The sequence below is a fragment of the Carica papaya genome, chromosome 9 (genome assembly GCF_054855325.1).
Source record: "Carica papaya isolate Zhongbai chromosome 9, ASM5485532v1, whole genome shotgun sequence".
NCBI classification, from domain to species: Eukaryota; Viridiplantae; Streptophyta; class Magnoliopsida; order Brassicales; family Caricaceae; genus Carica; species Carica papaya.
In genome coordinates, this window is record NC_142317.1 from 33,445,736 (window position 1) to 33,466,410 (window position 20,675).

At 32.6% G+C, this 20,675-nt stretch overlaps 1 protein-coding gene and 6 pseudogenes across 1 annotated transcript; 6 read left to right on the plus strand and 1 right to left on the minus strand.

Annotated features, from left to right (window-relative positions):
• Positions 1-323: 323 nt before the first annotated feature.
• LOC148240286 (5S ribosomal RNA) lies at positions 324-442 on the plus strand (annotated as a pseudogene).
• Positions 443-890: 448 nt separating this feature from the next.
• On the plus strand, positions 891-1,009 carry LOC148240287 (5S ribosomal RNA; annotated as a pseudogene).
• Positions 1,010-1,215: 206 nt separating this feature from the next.
• Positions 1,216-1,334, plus strand: LOC148240288 (5S ribosomal RNA; annotated as a pseudogene).
• A 206-nt stretch (positions 1,335-1,540) lies between these two features.
• Positions 1,541-1,659, plus strand: LOC148240289 (5S ribosomal RNA; annotated as a pseudogene).
• Positions 1,660-1,865: 206 nt separating this feature from the next.
• Positions 1,866-1,984, plus strand: LOC148240290 (5S ribosomal RNA; annotated as a pseudogene).
• Positions 1,985-3,132: 1,148 nt separating this feature from the next.
• On the plus strand, positions 3,133-3,251 carry LOC148240291 (5S ribosomal RNA; annotated as a pseudogene).
• A 2,765-nt stretch (positions 3,252-6,016) lies between these two features.
• PSAK (photosystem I subunit K) lies at positions 6,017-8,256 on the minus strand. The gene is made up of 3 exons (XM_022048980.2): positions 8,097-8,256; positions 6,944-7,024; positions 6,017-6,329 (listed from the first exon to the last, which is right to left on the minus strand). Exons 1-3 carry the CDS (start codon positions 8,175-8,177, stop codon positions 6,102-6,104), a joined length of 390 nt encoding a protein of 129 aa, XP_021904672.1. The 5' UTR covers positions 8,178-8,256; the 3' UTR covers positions 6,017-6,101.
• Positions 8,257-20,675: the final 12,419 nt, after the last annotated feature.

The window sequence follows — 20,675 nt, forward strand, 5'->3', positions numbered from 1 at the left end:
GTGCTATTATACCATCACTAATTCACCAGATCCCATCAGAACTCCGCAGTTAAATGTGCTTAGGCGAGTATAGTACTAGGAGTGGTGACCTCCTAGGAAGTCCTTATGTTGCAACCACTTTTTTGCAGATGGGTAGTTCGACGTTACGCGTGACTTGAACTATGATCCGCTGGTTTATTCGCAAAAGTGAGTCATGGCACCGGAGCATTTTACTTGATATTAGAACAAGAAAGAGATGTGCAGTGTGCACGCACAAAGAAATAAATGACGGGAGTGGGGAGGGAAGGAGAAGGAGTGTATGTATTTACAGTGCAAAATGAAAGATGTGCGATCATACCAGCACTAATGCACTGAATCCCATTAGAACTACGCAGTCAAACATGCTTGGGCGATAGTAGTACTAGGATGGGTGATCTCCTGGGAAGTACTCATGTTGCACTTATTTTTTTATAGACGGGTCGTACGACGTTACCCGGGACCAGAGCGACGGTCCAGATAAGGAAACAAATGACCCGGGGGGGAGGGAGGAGGAGAAGGAGTGTATGTATTTGCAGCGCGGAATGAAACAGGTGCGATCATAGCATCACTAATTCATCAGATCCAATCAGAACTCTGCAGTTAAATGTGTTTGGGCGAGTGTAGTACTAGGAGTGGTTACCTCTTAGGAAGTCCTCGTGTTGCAACTATTTTTTTGCAGATGGGTTGTTCGACGTTACCCGTGACTGGAACTATGGTCCGCTGGTTTATTCCTTTATGTGAGTCATGGCGCCGGACATTTTATTTGATATTAGAACGAGAAGGAGAGGTGCAGTGTGCACGCACAAGGAAACAAATGACAAGGGGGGTAGGGAAGGAGAAGGAGTTTATGTATTTGCAGCGCAAAATGAAAGATGTGCAATCATACCAGCACTAATGCACCGGATCCCATCAGAACTATGCAGTTAAGTGTGCTTGGGTGAGAGTAGTAATAGGATGGGTGACTTACTGGGAAGTACTCGTGTTGCAACCATTTTTTTGCAGATAGGTCGTTCGACGTTACACGTGATTGGAACTCTGGTCCGCTGATTTATTCGCAAATGTGAGTCACAGTACCGAGACATTTTACTTGATATTAGAACGAGAAGAAGAGGTGCAGTGTGCACTCACAAGGAAACAAATGACGGGAGGAGGGAGGAAAGGATAAGGAGTGTATGTATTTGCAGCGCAAAATGAAAGTTGTGCGATCATACCAGCACTAATGAACCGGATCCCATGAGAGCTCCGCAGTTAAGTGTGCTTGGGCGAGAGTAGTACTATAATGGGTGACCTCCTGGGAAGTACTTGTGTCGCACCCATTTTTTTGCAGATGGGTTGTTCGACGTTTCGCGCGACTGGAATTATGGTTTGCTGGTTTATTCGTAAATGTGAGTCACGATGCTGGGGCATTTTACTTTATATTTGAACGAGAAGGATAGGTGCAGTGTGCACGCACAAGGAAACAACTGACGGGAAGGGGAAGAGAATGAGAAGGAATGTATATATTTGCAACACAAAATTAAACAGGTGCGATTATACCAGCACTAATTCACCAGATCCTATCAAAACTCCACAGTTAAGTGTGTTTGGGCGAGAGTAGTACTCAGATGGGTGACCTCCTGGGAAGTCCTCGTGTTGCACCCATTATTTTTCAAATGGGTCGTTCGACGTTACGCGTGACTGAAACTATGGTCCGCTGGTTTATACGCAAATGTGAGTCACGGCACCGGGGTATTTTACTCTATATTAAAACGAGAAGGAGATGTGCAGTGTGCACGCACAAGGAATCAAATGACGGGAGGGGAGAGGGAAGGAGAAGGAGTGTGTATATTTGCAGCACAGAATGAAACAGGTGCAATCATACCATCACTAATGCACCGGATCCCATCAGAACTGCGCAGTCAAGTGTGCTTGGGCGAGAGTAGTACTAGGATGGGTGATCTCCTAGGAAGTACTCGTTTTGCACCTATTTTTTTACAGACGGGTCGTTCGATGTTATGCTGGACCAGAGCGACGGTCTGAAGGTTCATTCACAAATGTGAGTCACAACGCCGGGGCATTTTACTTGATATTAGAACGAGAATGAGAGGTGCAGTGTGCACGCACAAGGAATAAATGACGGGAGATGGGAGGGAAAGAGAAGGAATGTATGTATTTGCAGCGTGGAATGAAACAAGTGTGATCATACCATCACTAATTCACCAAATCCAATCAGAACTCTGCAGTTAAATGTGCTTGGGCGAGTGTAGTACTAGGAGTGGTTACCTCCTGGGAAGTCCTTGTATTGCACCTATTTTTTTGCAGATGGGTCGTTCAACGTTACCCGTGACTGGAACGTTGGTCCGCTGATTTATTCCTTTATGTGAGTCACGGCGCCGGGGCAGTTTACTTGATATTAGAACGAGAATAAGATGTGCAGTGTGCATGCACAAGAAAACAAATGACGGGAGGGGGGAGGGAAGGAGGAGTTTATGTATTTACAGCACAAAATAAAAGATGTGCAATCAAGAACTATGCAGATAAGTGTGCTTGGGCGAGAGTAGTAATATGATGGGTGACCTCCTAGGAAGTACTCGTATTGCACCCATTTTTTTTTTCAGATGGGTCATTCAACGTTACGCACGACTGGAACTCTGGTCCGCTAGTTTATTCGCAAATGTGAGTCACGGTGCCGGGGCATTTTACTTGATATTAGAACGAGAAGGAGAGGTGCAGTGTGCACGCACAAGGAAACAAATGACGGGAGGGGGAGGGAAGGAGAAGGAGTGTATTATTTGCATGGCAAAATTAACCAGGTGCGATCATACCAGCACTAATGCATCTGATTCCATCAAAATTTCACAGTTAAGTGTGCTTGGGCAATAGTAGTACTCAGATGGGTGACCTCCTGGGAAGTCCTCGTGTTGCACCCATTATTTTTCAGATGGGTCGTTCGATGTTACGCGCGACTAAACTATGTTCCGCTGGTTTATACGCAAATGTGAGTTACGGCGCTGTGGCATTTTACTCTATATTAAAACGAGAAGGATAGGTGCAGTGTGCACGCACAAGGAATCAAATGATTGGAGGGGGGAGGGAAGGAGAAGGAGTGTGTGTATTTGCAGTGCAAAATGAATGATATGCGATCATACCAGCATTAATGCACCGGATCCCATCAGAACTACACAGTCAAGCGTGCTTGGGCGAGAGTAGTACTTGGATGGGTGACCTCCTGAGAAGTACTCATGTTGCACCCATTTTTTTACAGACGGGTCGTTCGACATTATGTTGGACCAGAGCGACGGTCTGGCGGTTCATTCACAAATGTGAGTCACGGCGACGGAGCATTTTACTCTATATTAGAGCGAGAAGGAGAGATGCAATGTAGACGCACAAGGAAATAAATGACGGGAGGGGGGAGGAAAAGAGAATGAGTGTATGTATTTGCAGCGCATAATGAAATAGGTGCGATCATACCATCACTAATTCACCAGATCCAATCAGAACTCCGCAGTTAAATGTGTTTGGGCGAGTGTAGTACTACATGTACTTTTTTTTTTATACTTTACTATGGGAATAATTATTATTCTAGTATTTTGATCACCACAAGATAACCAATTGATCCTTAATTGTGGTGTTTGCATAAGCCCTTCCTTTCAATATAGTTCATATAACTCCCTCTCGTTCAGTTTTACCAATTTTATAATTGTTTCACTTTGGCTTTTTAATTGCACATTTGTTATTTCTTCTTTAGTATGATTTATCTTTGTTTTTATGCTGTTATTCACTTATTTTTCTCAAAATTTTAGTTTTCCAATAGAAGTCAATGTCTTACCATGGAACTTTCTTTTGTTCTCCTAACGATGAATTATCCACTATAGCTTCTCTCAACCATATAATCTTGAGAAGAAACTTTATTGTGTTTACTTTCTCTGAACATCTCTTGTGTGTAAGTTTAATAGAATTAAGGCATGGTTGGAACCATGTCATATAAGATGTCGAACACAATAATAAGTAAACAAAAATTTCCAAGATCAAGAAGCCACACACATGTTATGACATTCATGGATATTTTTCTTCCCTTTTTGTCCATTCCTCCATGTGAAGCGATTTTCTTGACAACTAAAGATCTTGCGAATTATAATTCATCACATAGTCATGATAGGAGGCAAGATGATTTATATTCACATGGGCATTCTCCTAGTTTTCATTTATGAATAAAGTATTGTTAAAATCTCTTTTGATCATCCAAGGAAATATATTTACATATTCAAATAATCTAAAGGTGCCTAAATGTGAGGGTTTAGTTGAGATTCCTACCACTTGTGTAGCCTTGTAAATCTCTACTCATCGTTTTATAATCCTAAATTGTAATGCCAATGTGATGGGAGGAAGAAGAAATTAAGTGCACTGTCTATTCGTTGTTTCACAATGAGGATAAATCATCTGCTTTTAAATTACCATTTTTGTTACATGTCACCACATGTGCTTTTATATGGTAATTTTTGTTTTACATCTAACTTTTATTTTTCTTAATCTTAGTAAAAGATGGTCACTTAAGAAGTACATGTCCAACTACTTGTTGGAGAATTCGAATTACCATAGCTCTCCCCAAATCATAGCAGTTCAACATAAAATATTAATAATTGTTGGCAGGATATCAAACAGTCTCTGCATACGTCACTGTGTTTAGGCCTTCAAATGAGTGAATTGTTGTCTTCGTCTTTCTTTTTATATTTAATAGTCATTCTATTTTTATTAATATAATATTTTTATCTTCAGCATAACTGTGTTTTCTTATAATTCCACAATAATTGTCAAATTTCACCTTTGACTTTATTATAGTAAACTACATTCATCCTTTCCAATTATCATTTACTGTATTTACCTTATTAATATGGAGTTCTTCATATCTTCACCCAATCTCTCTAGCATGATGCAATGTTGTAGCATTTCCCATGCTTATAGTGAAAGGGTATAGGGAATCTAATGGAGGAGAGACAAGATCGGCTAAGAGAGGGGTTTTATCTTTTGGATTTGTATGCTTCAATTTCAGAGACTCAAAACTTTTCGTTATTCAAGTTTTTCATTTACTAAAATTTCTTCAAAAATATTCTTTAAAAATATTTTTCACTAATTTTTTAAAGAACTGATTTAATTGAAAAAATATTTTTTTTTGTAAATATTAAAAGTATATTCAAAATAACATTAATGTGTCTAAAAATTTGTTTCCATAAATCATTTGAAAATCATAAGGTTTTCAAAAGATTTTTATGATGTGTTAGAACAAGTAATTTTGCAGGATCACGCATGAAATTACATCAAATGCAAATTTTAAAAAGCATGATATCGGAATTATATTATAAATCTCTTTGTACTTAACATATAATTGCTATTTTATTATTTAAATACACTTTTTTCACATCATTTAAAAGAGAGAATAAAGGAATTTGAAAATCATTTAAGAGATTATTTAAAGAAAAAGTTGTATTTTTAATATTTATTTATCTTCAAATTCTCTAATACGTTTTTACCCGCAAATTTATTTTTTGAGAAGAATTTTTTAAAAAAATATTTCAAAACTTTCGTGGGTTTTTAAAAGATTACTTCATTTATAACTTTTAAAAGATAGTTTAAAGAAACTAAGTCAAAAGTTTCATTCTTTAGTTTTAAATCCTTAAGTGTACTTTTATATAATAATTCATTATTTAAAAATGATTCTTTTGAGAAAATATTTCGAAAACTTTCTTGAGCTCTTATATATTATTTTACACACAACTTTTGAAGTTTTCAATAGCCGTTGTTAAGCTACAAATGTGTTTTCTACTCATAAATTAACTCGTTGAAAGAGAAAACTATAACCTCTTCTTCTACATTTTTACGAAATTGTAAAAAAAATTTATAAAGCCATTTCGAGAATTCCTAATTTAAAATATACATAAGTAGTCGGTAAGACAGACACTAAAATCATTTTTTAGGGTTCTCGTACAAAGATTTATTTAAGTTTTTCGGAGGCAAAAAGTGGGTATTAACATATTCATAACAATTAGATCGTAATTCGAAAAAAAAAATTTACATATTCATCAAAATAAAGATTCGAAATTAATTTACAAAGCACCAAGATTCTTAAGGCCAAGAACAACACCAACACCAATAATATGACCCACAACACCACAAGCCAAAGTGTCTGCAAGTGTAAATCCAGCTGGGTCGCCTGTTTGCAGCCCTGAGTCCCTCACTTCTAGCTTTAATCCTGCGGTCGCCTTTCGATTTGCCGATGGAGCTAACCCGAATCTCCCCGCGAATAACATTAGACTTGTACTCGTCACCATTATCTGTTATCGAATATTTTTAAGTTATTTTTGAAAAAAATTTAAAATTTTTATAACATTTATTTTTGTTTAATTAAAAAGGTAGTAATTTTTTTTTTGGAACAATGCATTTTAAATTTTATTATTTTAATTTAAATATATTTTTTAAATTCATACATTTAAATCAAATAAAAATAATGTAATTAATCTCTTAATTAAAACACACAAAATATATAATTTAACTCAAATTTTATACCATGGTAAAGAGAATTAAAGATATAAATTATGCAGCTAAAGGATTATAGATAGTTTTAAATAAAATTATATATATATATATACACATTTAATTTTTATTATTTTTTGGTGGAATTTGTAATTTTTAAATTAAAAAAAATACATAAGTGAACTCTACAAAAAAAAATATTTTTTAATTTAAATTTTATATATCATTTACTATATTAAAATTTTCATAATGTAATTCAATTTATATTCTACAAATATTTTATTAATTTCATAATTATCACGTCACTTAATTTTTTTTTTCCTTATTCTACGATCACTCAAATACGAATTTAAAAAGAAAAACCAAAAAATATTTTTGCTATAATTAAATTTCTTCTAAAGAACAAATTAATTACCAAGTTAGTGGGGGAGCCAATGAAATCACAGCGAGCACCCAGTGCTCCATTTCCCTTTCTCTTCATTGGTCGAACAGCTGCCTGCAACACACATATACGTACACATTATATATACATCATATACATATACCTGTACGTGTAGACACATACACATGTTATGAGATAAAATAGAGAGAGAGAGGGAGTAGAGACCAGGGTTTTTATTATAATCGTGCAAAAATTTATTCAGTGGTCACTCAAATTCATAAAGAGAGTATGAATATATATGTACATATAGATATATATCATTTACATACACCTATACATATACACATACATATATTATGAGAGAAGAGAGAGAGAGAGAGATAGTTGAGACCAGGGTTTTTATTATAAAGATGCAAAAATTTATTCTATGATCACTCAGATTCATAAAGAGAGAATATGAATATATATATATATGTACATATAGATATACATCAATACATACGCCTATACATATATTACGAGAGAAGAGAGACAGAGAGAGGGAGATGGATAGCGAGTAGAGACCAGGGTTTTTATTATGAAGATGCAAAAATTTATTCTATCATCACTCAAATTCATAAAGAGAGAATGTGAATACATGTGTACATATAGATATACATCAATACATACACCTATACATATATTATGAGAGAAGAGAGACAGAGAGAGGGAGATGGATAGAGAGTAGAGACCAGGGTTTTTATCATGAAGATGCAAAAATTTATTCTATCATCACTCAGATTCATAAAGAGAGAATATGAATATATATATATATGTACATATAGATATACATCAATACATACACCTATGCATACATTATGAGAGAAGAGAGACAGAGAGTAGAGACCAGGGTTTCTATTATGAAGATGCAAAAATTTATTCTATCATCACTCAAATTCATAAAGAGAGAATGTGAATATATACATATGTACATATAGATATACATCAATACATACACCTATGCATATATTATGAGAGAAGAGAGAGGGAGAGTAGAGACCAGGGTTTGTGCTATAACCATGCAAAAATTTGTTCTGTGATCACTCAAATTGACAAAAGAGAGAATAAGAATGTATATGTAGATACAGATATACATCGCATACATACACATATACGTATATTATGAGAGAAAAGAGAGAGTCGAAACCAGGGTTTTCACTGGAGCTGCTGAGAAGTTGGGTCTTAACCCAGAAAATTGAGGGAGAGAAGTCATCACAGTGGTTGCCATTTGCTAGCCGGAAAACACAAATGAATTTCTCAGCTTCTCTGATGAGTTTATTTTATTTTTATATTTTTGGGTTTTAATTTTAATTTTTATTATATTCATTTCGTGAGGCTGTAATGAATGAGAATCACCAGCCACATGAGTGGCTTTGGGATTTGAGAATTGGATACACTTGGATTCTGCCTCTTACGTGGCGTCATCTCATTGGGCTGTTTTAACTGGATAAGGTTCTGCCTGTCCTCCTATCCTTATGCTTAATTGTACTTGATTTATGACGTAAATAATTATAATAATAATAATATTAATAACGATCTAAATTAAGTATAAATTTTTAAATAAATTCTTCTAAATATATCATTAGTGAAAAATTATTGAGATTTGGTTTTCTTCCTTCCTCTATTAATAGTTACTTTATTTGCTTGGTGGCATATATATTTTTCACCACATTTCTTATCGACAAGTGTAATATCTGAAAATTTCCGAAAAAACAAGCCACGATCGACTCATTTTATATGAAAATAAATAAATAAATAATTAAATATATAAGAGCAAAAAATAATAAAAGTAGAAAATAAATTAAGTTGAAGCGATAATCAGTAATTTCTTCTTAAACTGTCATTTATTCATAGATTTCATGATAATATTTTAGAGTACAATGCTTATTTATTTTTATTTTTTTAATAATTCGTCTATTATTGTCTTCACATTCATTAATTATTGATAGGAGCTTTAAGAGAAGCTTTCTTTCTCTTTGATATGCTTTTTCACCTTATTACAGACATCCTACAAAGATGCATACATATATGAGGTCTCACTCGGGCTTAATTCACCAACTGGTTTTAAATATATGTCAAATTCTAAGTTGCTGAGTTGTAGGCGAAATTCTAACCCACACTTCTTTGCTTCATCCATTTGGTTTAGTAAATCATTAAGGTTCTAATTACGATTTTTAATTTTATTGGCATGCTGTGGATCGACATTGATATTGTTGTTGCTTTCTTGTTGACATGAGAAGTGCTGAAAAATTTCATCAACACTTGGACTGCCATAAGAGTACAGAATTATGGACGATGAATATATTAAAATGGTCATTTGAACAACACATAATGTAACTAGCTCACTTGCCTTCTTGAAAATATCTAACTTGACACTCTGAGAGGGTCATATACTTAGAGAAATTATTCTCAATCGTTTTCATTGCAATTTTTCGACAGCCCATGATTTCTAAAATTTCTATATATGTTGTGACAAAAGATGGTGTTGTACTTAAATTCAAAGCTATATTTATAGTTGAATGTTCAACATTATCAATCTTCAAGATTTTCTCTATTCTTTTAGAATTCATTTTTTTCATATATGAAAATTCGTTATTATATAATTAGAGTTTTAAATTAGGTAATTTTATCGAGATAATGTATTTTATACACTAGATAATCTATTAAATAATCATGATTTATAGCACGAAAACTAATCAGAACATAAATTTAAAATTCTTAATAGAATTAGAGACTTTTTTTTTTTCTTATTTAGACATTAAGTACAAATGTTATGACGCTCTTATTGTGTAATATGTTGTTAAGTTAGTCGAAGAGGAATGTGATACGTTATAATGACATAAAATGTCATTCAATTAATAAAAAATATTACTAGAGAGACTGTTGTTTATAGGACAGAGTAATTGATTAACTTTTAGAATCAATTAAGACATTTTTGGGGAATTAAATGCAAATTGGGTCTAGAATATTAAATTTGCAAATTGTGTTTTGGTTAGAGGTGAGTAAAAGCCAAATTAAGACCAAAAAACTAAATGAACTGGACTAATTAAAGGACTGGTTCAGTTTATTATTTTGTTCGGTTAAATAGATCAATAATTGAATAGTTAATCTCTTAACCAGTTTGATTTTCAATTCTTAAATTTTGGAATAGAATGTGATCCAAAATCAATTCCCTTTTTCTTAAAAAAATTAATAACTATATATAGAGATCTAAGATTTTCTTCATTCACTACTAGTTTCATCATTCTCAACATTAGCTCCAACTTGTCACCTCACTCTTCTTTTTCTTTTTCTCTACCTCTGATTGTTCTTCCTTCCTCCATTTAATTTCTCTAAAATTTAGCCTTTACATGTTATGCTTGCTACTCCCATATAGTCTCGTCGCTCGCATTTGGAGGCTTTTATTGCTCTCTCCTATTATTGTGCTCTCATTGCTTTCTGCATAAAGGTAATACGCATATTCTGTATATATAAGCGGTTAAGTATTTTGTATAAGCCCTAAGTAATAAATATATTATATACCAAGTGATAACAATAGTATATACATAATATATAAATAATATTTATTAATGTTATATTACATATATTGTGAACATAAATAATAAGAATTATATATATATATATTATATAATCCTTTGTGGTATTTTTTTAAAAAAGTAAATTGACCAAGCTTTTCAAATCGGTTCAATTTTAGTCTTTATGGAGTACTTATGTTTTTTTAGTTTTTAAAATTTGCAAACCAAACTGATGAATACTCACTGTGTAAGGCACATGAGTATGACACATGGAATGTTTCTGTGTATTATGTTTATAGGTTGTGTGAGATATATCCAACACTGTTTATGTGTTGCACATGATATATGCATGTGGTACATGTGCGCGACACAATCATTGCGATTCATGACCTACTACACGCTACACTCACGTGTTATGTGATACATGTGCGCGACACAATCATTGCGATACATGACCTACTACACGCTACACTCACGTGTTATGTGCAACACATCACATCTTATGTCTAGTGGTATGACATTTTACCTCTATATTTTTACCTATACTTTTGTGCATTTTTATTTTTAGTTTTTGTTAATTATAACTTATTTTTAGTGTGTAGGGTGTGAATATAATATTAACCTAGAAGCTAATTATCACAGTATTTGCTAACCTCACGAGAAATTAAGGGTTAAATTACATCCAAAAGAAAAAAAAAAAAGTGACGAAGTAAAAAGCTTAAAAAAATCTAGTCATATTCTACCAATGGTCGTCTCCTCAAAATTCTCCATTTTGGAGAAAAGATTAACATCACAATGTCTATGCTAATTTAATCAATCGCCAACAAGATAAAATTTCTCATCATTTTTCTTTTTCATGTTATTAATTATTTATAATTTTTTACACTCTTGACCATGTAAATATATTAAGTTTCAAAATATACCTGACATACCATTTTATGAATAAAAAAAATATGTGAAAAATTAGGGATTTTTTTTGGGTATTTTGTTTTATTGTTATTTTAAATTTTAATTAATTAAATTCCCTGACAAAATAAGGGTATGACCTTATACACCAATAAAAACTAAATAAAATTATCGTAAAATATACTTGAAAACTCAAGAATATTAAGCAAATGAGGTTTATTTATTGGTAAAAACCAACTCATCATGTGACTCTAATACTAGTTATCCAAATAATAAAGTAACCCGAAGTGAAGGTGAATTAGGTTTTTTTATATATATGATTTCACTAGCTAAAATGATAATGAATTCAATATGATAGTTTTTAAAGCATACATAAAGAAATAAAAACTTTGAATGCTTAAAAACAAAAGAGTAAAGATAAAATAATACAAATGATATTTATAGAGGTTACTCATCATACTGGTGTTAATATATTCTCATTGAGTCACCAATTTAAGAGTTTTATACTCTTTAGAAATCTTCTTACAAAAGTAAACTAACTTAAGAGTTTAAGGTGTATATAATACTTTTAAAATGATGTAGATACTAGTGTATTTCCTCTTTTATAATACCAAAAGAAGTAAAAATAAATAAATTTTCAAGCATTTATCTTTTAAATAGTAAGATTACAAGATGTAACACAAGAAGATTCAAACATTATGGGACAAGAGGAAAATAAAGCTTTTTTCTTGAAAATTCAAATTTAATGATATGAGCGTAGGTAGGTTTACTCAAATTAGGCTATAAGAAAGCTTAAGACCACTTGAAAGCTCATGGTCAGATGAGCACACATGACTATATGAGTCATTAGTTCAAGAAAAAACATGGCCAATTGATATTACAAGGCCATGACCACCTTGAGGAAGAGCAAGACACATTCCAAGATTGATCTCTAGGCCTCATAAGTATGAAAGGCCACAGTTTAAGCACCATAAAAGATGAATGTTGTAGTATGGACTAGCTAAGCTTGGTAGGTTGCAGTTTGGTTTGTCTAAAAGAAGATCAAGGAAGATTGGGTTGTATAAGTGGAGATCACGACCTTATGAACTATTCAAGACAAGGCCACGGGTAAAGTTCATATGGGTACATATAATCCCTCGAGCACCTTCTACTAAGTCTTAAATTGTGACTCTTTCTCTCTATAAATTCCTCTATTTTCCTTGATTTTCACGTCTTTTGACATGTATAGTTCTCCTTCTCCTTATTTTTACAAATTTACTCGTTTGATCTCTCCATTTTTTCAACCAACTCCCAAATATTCTTTGGCTTTGTTCTCCTACTCCGTGACTCAAATAGATAATTGTGCTCCTTTTATCATCATCATACGATCACTTTAGCCTTATGTATCTCGAGCTTTTTTATTTCCTTGTTTCTTTCGAGTTTATCATCATTGCACAATAACGATTTCTTTAACTCCACGACATCAAATGTCCTTTGGTATACGAAGCACTTTAAAAATTGACAAGCTTCACGATCCCCCTCGAGTTCTTTCTTACTCCTTTTGAATTGTTGTGTCTAAACCACTATGCATTTTGGGTGAAACCCTAAAGACACTAAAACGATGTCGTTGGAAAAATAGGATGGATATATGAGTTAAAATTTGCTTTACCTTTACATTAAGACTATATGGGCCAAGCTAGTTTTAAAAAAGAAGTAGACTTTATAGCTTTATTTGAACCTTTTTTGGGTTTAGGTTAGTCTAAAAAGGTAATATATATATATATATATATAATAAGGTTTTTGTGTTTTTTTTTTATTTTTTTACAAAAACAACAAAGTTTGATAATAATAATAATAATAATAACAAAAATAGTATTAACAAATATTTAAATAAAAATTAGTTGAACAAACTTAAGGTATTAGAAAATATTCATGTTTTCATCCTTGACCTAAACATAAATCTTCAAATAAATTTCAATAAATTCTTCCAAACATATTATTAGTGGAAAAATTATCGAGATTCTATTTTCTTGGTTTTTTTAGTAACAATAACTTTTTTTAATTGTTATTAAACATACTTTCATCTACATTTCTTATCAGCAAGTATAATATCTAGAAACTCGTAAAACAAGCCACAATCAACTCATTTTACATGAAATAAACAAGTAAAAAATAATTGAATATATAAAAGAAAAAATTATTCAAAGTAGAAAAAAAAACTTTAACTTAAAGCAATAATCAATAATTTCTTCTTGAACTACCATTTATTTTAAGATTTCATAATGATATTTTGGAGTACAAGTACAATGATTATTTATTTATATATTTTTAGTAATTCATCCATTATTGTCTCCAACTTCATTAATCTTCGATAGGAGCTTTAACTTCTTTCTCATTGATATGCTCTTTCACCTTCTTATGAATCCTGCAATGGTGCATACATCTTTGAGGTCTCACTTAGGCTTAATTCACCAACTTGTTTTAAATATTTATCCAATCCTAAGTTACTGAGTGGCTGACACAAAGTTATAACCCATGCTTATTTTCTTTCTCTATCTGGCCTAGTAAATAATCAAAGTGTTGATTGAGATTTTCGACTCTATTGGCACGCTGTGGATCAACATGGACATCACAATTACTTTTTTATTGAATTGAGAAACGTTGAAAAATTTCATCAACACTTGGACTGCCAAAAGATAATGGAGTCCCTGATGGCGAATATATTAAGATAGCCATTTGAACAACACATAATGTGATGAACTCATTTGCTTTTTTGAAAAGGACAACTTGGCACTTTGAGAAGGTAGTATGCTTGGAGGAATTATCCTCAATCATTTTTATTGCAATCTTTTGACAACCCATGATTCCAAAAATTTCTAAATATATTGTGACTAAAGGTGGTGCTCTACTCAAACTCAAAACTCTATTTACACTTAAAATTTCAAGATTAACAATGTAATATTTCCTCTATTTTTGCAGAATTCATTTCGTCCATATTTGAAAATTTCATATTGGCCCTACTTATGGTCATTTCCACCTCCTTGTGATAGTTCTTGAAGGATATAAATCTTTATGTTAAACACTGCAATTTCTTGTGGATTTCTATATAATAATAAGAGGGTATGAACTTTTTTTGCATGATGCCCTTTATCTTTCTCAAGTTGGAGGCTGGTCATTCTTCATTTCACCGACTAGTAAAGATTAACTGGTCCTATAATACTAGGGCATATTCAGTGAATTCTACAGCTACCAACTTGATCTTCATTTCTTCGATGTTGTTGCAGTAATTGAAGATCATCTCTACTTTTATTTTCCACTTTAAGTAGGCTTCTGCATCATTTCTACATTTGAAGGGTGGTACCTTCATTTTGATGGAGCTCATATTATTGTTTCTCTTATCTTTTCTCCTTATAATCTGACTTTCAGCTTTATAATCATTACAGGACTCGGCCTCATAATTAGGGATTTGGGTTTTAAGCCATATGGTATTAAAAGTATCATTTCTCACTTCAGTTAGACTAGTCCTCGTGTCTTCCACTACTTGACTCAGTCGTGCTAGTTTGACTTTTATCACCTCTATAAATAGTCGCCTATCGATAAGACTTGATTTTTATTAGACTTTTTTTTTAAAAAAAATAAACACTTCTTTACCCCGTCTCTTGTGTTTCACTCACTTGAGTTTTACCCCTGATGAGCTCACCTCTATTGCCTTTTACCATTTAGTCTTTCGCCTGCGAGTTGAGTGGGAGATAAGGTCATCTAAAATCAAGGTATCAAGTATTATTTTAACATATTACAAGAAGCCATATGTAAGAAAATATCGCACAAATACTAAAAGCAAGAGTTTGTAACACATAGATGAAAAAGTAAATGTGTTATATATATTGTTTTAAGCACTAGAATATAAATTAAATGCTTATATGCACATTGGAACTAGAGCTTAAAGAAGAAAGAAATTGAGAATATAAAAAAGACAATTATGAAAAATTATATATGGATTTGGTTTTACCCATAAGGAGGAAAACTTAAGATGTCTGTAAATTTCTAATCTTGATGTACACTACACTCTAATGTAGTCTTGAGTTAATGAGATGTGTAAGTATGGATGCACTTTGATTTTTAGGTTAAAAAAAAAGTTTCTTTATGGTGATGAAGAGATCAGTCTTGTGTCGTGAAAAAGAATGATAGTTGAGCACATAAGGCAAGTACTTTCTCGATTAGTATATTGAGTGATCGAGATTTCTTTTCTTTGTTTCTTTTTTTTCTTCTTTTTTTAGTAATAGAAAACGTAATAAAAAAAGGACAAAAACTCAAGTGATGATGATAATGATAAACAAATAAAGTTTCGAGTTGTTGCTTCTTGCTTGGGTTGGTGTATGTAGATATATATATATATATATATATCGTACTAATGATGATGACAATTGCAAAAAGTAAAGAATAAATGCAAAGAATAATAAGGTTTATATGCAGTCTAAACTTTGATACCAAATGATGTGAAACTCAATAGATCAACGATATAATTTAGAACTCATACAATACTCATAAATGATCAAAGATATAAATTCTAATAAACCTCCCTACTTAACCCACTATCAATAAAGTGATGGAACTAAGGTAATCAGAAAATTAAAAAACTTTAAAAAAAATGCCATAAGTATACATTGATAAATTGATCTAATAAGCTCAACGAGAAAGTTGAAGACACATCATTAGTTGAAAATAATTTTATAATTTTATTATCTCAAACTTAGATAGATTATAAATATGAATAAATGACTATTTATAGAGTAAACCATGCGTAATATAAGGAAATAAATCTCCCAAATTAATTTGAGAAATTATAAGAGAAATTAAATCTTGCTTTAAATGAGAAAATAATAAAAATTAAGAAAATTTTGACTAAATAATCTAAATAAGATCTTCCTTTGTGGAAATTTTTTAAATAAAAAAATCTTAATTGATTGTAGAAGAATTATAGAAAAAATAAATTAAAGTTTAGAACTTGTCATTAAAAGAGCGTTGAATAAGAAAATAATAAAAATTAAGAAGACTTGACTAAATAATCTAACTGGATCTTCCCTTATGGAAATTTTTTAAATGGAGAAGACCTAAATTAATTGTAGAAGAATTAGAGGGAGAATAGATGCAAGTTTAGGACCAGTCATTAAAGGAGCATTAAATGACAAAATAATAAAAATTAAGAAGATTTTGACTAAATAAGATCTTCCCCTGTGAAAATCTTTTAAATGAAAAAAATCTTAATTAATTACAGAAGAATTAGATGGAGAATAAATGGAAGTTTAAGACTGGTTATTAAAGGAGCATTAAATAAGAAAATAATAAAAATTAAGAAGATTTTGACTGAATAATCTAAATAAGATCTTCTCTTGTGAAAATATTTTAAATGGAGGAGATCTTAATTGATTGTAAAAGAATTAGAGGGAGAATAAATGAAAGTTTAGGAATGTCCATTAAAGGAGCGTTAAATGCGAAAATAATAAAAATTAAGAGAATTTTGACTAAGTAATTTAGATAAGATCTCCCCTTGTGAAAATTTTTTAAATAGTGAAGATTTTAATTGATTCTAAAATAATTAAGGGAAGAGCGAATGGAAGTTTAGAATTAATTAAATTAATAAATAAATAACATTAAAAAATAAATTAGTAAAGTAGTAAACAATAAACATCAAGTGATATCTTAAAAGTAATAAATTAGTAACATTGTGATCCCTCCATTTCTCAATTTACTCCAATACAACGAGAAAAAAAAATTAAAGAGACAAAAATAACATTATACATCAAGTGACTCCTTGAAGGTAGTTTTACTAAATTAATGAAATAATAAACAAATTCTATCATCATAGTAATATGAATATTAAACCAAAAGATATTAAAAATTTTTAGCACCTAACATGCCATGTATTAGCTTTTAAATATATATATATATAAATATTTCTTATGTACATTGTACTATATATTAATCTTACTCGAAAAAAAATTAAAACTTAATTAACGATCTTAAATTAAAACTCAGACAATCACAAAATGTTTAATGTTAGTCTGGCTCTGCAAAAAAGTCAAAACTTGAATATTAACATTAAATTAAAATATGAATAGAACATAAACAATATGCAATCCATTGGCCTAGTTATACTCAATTCAAGTTTACAAAATTTCTATTAAGAACAAAACAAGTTATTTTCTTTATCTATCTGGTCTTGTAAAAAATCAAGGTGTTGATTGAGATTTTCGACTCTGTTGGCATTTTGTGGATCAATGCGGACATTATTGTTGTTTTCTAGTTGATTTGAGAAACACTGAAAAAATTTCATCAACATTTGGACTAGCAAAAGAGTATGGAGTTCCTGCTGGTAAATATATTAAGATGGCTATTTGAACAGCACATAATGCTACCAACTCATTTGCTTTCTTGAAAAGGCCAACTTGATGCTTTGAGAAGGTATTACAGCTGAAGGAATTATTCTTAATCTTTTTCATCTCAACTTTTCGAAGGCCCATGGTTCTTAAAATTTCTGAATACGTTGTGAAAGAAGATGGTGCTCTACTCAAATCCAAAGCTATATTTATACTTGAAATTTCAACATTAATAATGTTCAAGATTTCTCTATTTTTTTAAGATTCTTTTCTTCTATATTTGAAATTCATAATTCCGTATATACTATAATTACAGTTCCTAAATTGTATGATTTTATCTAACTACTGAATATGATATGATAGCCAATCTATTAAATAGTTACGATTTATAGCTAATAAGAACATAAATACAGAATTCTTAGAAGAATTCGAGATTTCTTTCTTTATTTGAATAGGAAGGACAAATGTAACAATACTTCTATTGTAATACATCCTTAAGTTAGTCGAAGAGGAATATGATAGTTTATAATAGTAGGATAATGTCATTCAAGTATTCAAAAATATTAATAGAAGTAACATCATATATAGGCCAGAGTAGCTAATTAGCTTTTAAAATCAACTAAAACAAATTTTTGGAATTAAATGCAACTTGGAACTAGAATATTAAATCTGTCAAATTTGTTCTAGTTAGGGGTGGGAAAAAATCAAATTATGATTAAAAAATTAAATGAACCAAACTAATTAGAGGTACTGGTTTAGTTTATTCATTTGTTCAGTTAAATTGGTTAATAACTGATGTCTTAACCAATTTGGTTTTTTATTCTTAAATTTTGGAATATAATGTGACTAAAAATCAGTTCCCTTTTCTTGAAAAAAATTAATAATTATGTATAGAGATATAAAGTTTTCTTTGCATTACTTCTTTCTTCTTTTTCTCTACCCCTAATCGTTCTTCCTTCCTCTATTCAGCTTATCTAAAATCATGCCTTTACATGTTACGCTTACCACTTACATATGGTCTCGTTGCTCACATTTGGAGGCTTTTGTTGCTCTCTCTTATTGTCTTTTCATCGCTCTATACATAAAGGTATATATATTATGTATATAAGCAATTAAGTACTTTATATAAACCCTAAATAGTAAATATGTTATATACTAGGTGATACACAATAGTATATATACATAATATATATAAATAATAAAATTAATATTATATCACATATATTATGAATATAATAGTAAGGATTTTATATATGCATATGTCTATATATATATATATTATAATTTGTTTTAGCATTTTGGTTTTAGAACAAATTGATTGAATTTTTTGAATCCATTCAAATTTAGTATTTATGGGGTACTTATGTAGCGCCCGGGAAATTGAAGAAGAAGAGAAAATAAAAATAAAAAACGTGTGTGCCACGTCAGCAGCCACGTCAGCAGACCCAGTCAGCAGTCCTGGCCAACCAGGACCTGCCACGTGGCAAAACCACGTCGACCGAGGACGGGCCACGTTGGTGATCCGCGTGCGCGCGATCGGACGGCCCAGATCAATCACGCGCACGGACGGTCCAGAGTTAATCGCACGGACGGCCCAGATTTAATCAAAAACGGACGGCCCAGATTAAATCAAAATGGACGGCTGAGATCAAAAGGCAAAAGAGTATAAATAAGACCCCCCACACCAGACCCCAAACCCTAGCCGCCTGCCCTCGCCGGAGAAGACGAACCAGAAGCCGGCCGCCACCACCAGCCGCCGCACCGGAGGGATTTCCGACCGCCGATCGAGGTAAATTTCATACCCCCGACTCGTTTTTCCACGCTGATTTCTCCAGTGGCCAAATCGGAGCCAAAATCCCGGCCAAACGGCCAAAAAACACGGCCGAAAGCCAGCGGCGCCGCCGCGCCCCTCCTCGATTTTTGCCTCCGATGAGGCCCTTCCCGGCCTCCGTTTAATGCAATTTTTATATCACCGTGATCACCATTCTTTTCTCTACAGGTTGATCGGAGCCGAATCACCAAAACACGAACTTCACCGGAGAGCCACCGCACCCAAGAGCACCGCTGCCGGTAAGCTTCGGTTTTCCGTAAATTTTTGGCCTCTCGAGGGCCGTAGGGTTGTTTTATCGCAGGAACCAATGCGAGTGTGGCCGAATTCGGCTGGAAACGGCCGAAAACGGCCAACCCGAGGCGAACCACTGCCGTGCCCGAGTTGCAATATTGGCCGAAAGGGGCCCTGGGCCTAATTTGGGATTTTTTGGAACATGTACAGGTACCAGTAGTGCGTTTTAGTTCCCCGGAAAAAATTCAGGAAAAATTGGGGACAGCCTGTAGGCGCACTGTAAAGCCGTGTTCGGACCCCGAAACGTGTAAGGATCCCTCACCCTATTTCCTATCACGGTCTTAAAGTTCAATAAATGATAAAACGGTATTTCATGAATCAACGAATGTGTAAAATTGCTTAAGGTCGCTAATGGAGCCCGAGTCTAGTGTGTTTGTCGGTTAACTGTTATTTGGCCTGTTTATAATTTAAATGCAAATGCAGTATGAGATTTGATATTTTCATTTTATAGTTTCGTGTGCATATTTTACTGTTTTATTGATTATGGATTGAATGACTGGGATATTGATGCTGTATGTTGTCTGTTTGACATAAATTATCGTTTTGCTTGTTTGTATGTGATTGATGATACTGACTGAGGAAAAAGAGAATGAAAGATTATGTAAATGGGTAATTGTATAATGTGGTCAGCCTGACTAGATATCCTGGGAGATGGTGGACGGATCGGGTCCGTAGGGAACCCTACCGGGATTGTGGTCTCCCATACCGAACGGGGTATGGAGATCTTATGTGTTTTGGTGCCCATACCGGACGGGGTATGGGGATGGCCCGTTTCACCCTCATACCGGACGGGGTAATGAGGTTTATAGTTTTGGCGCCCATATCGG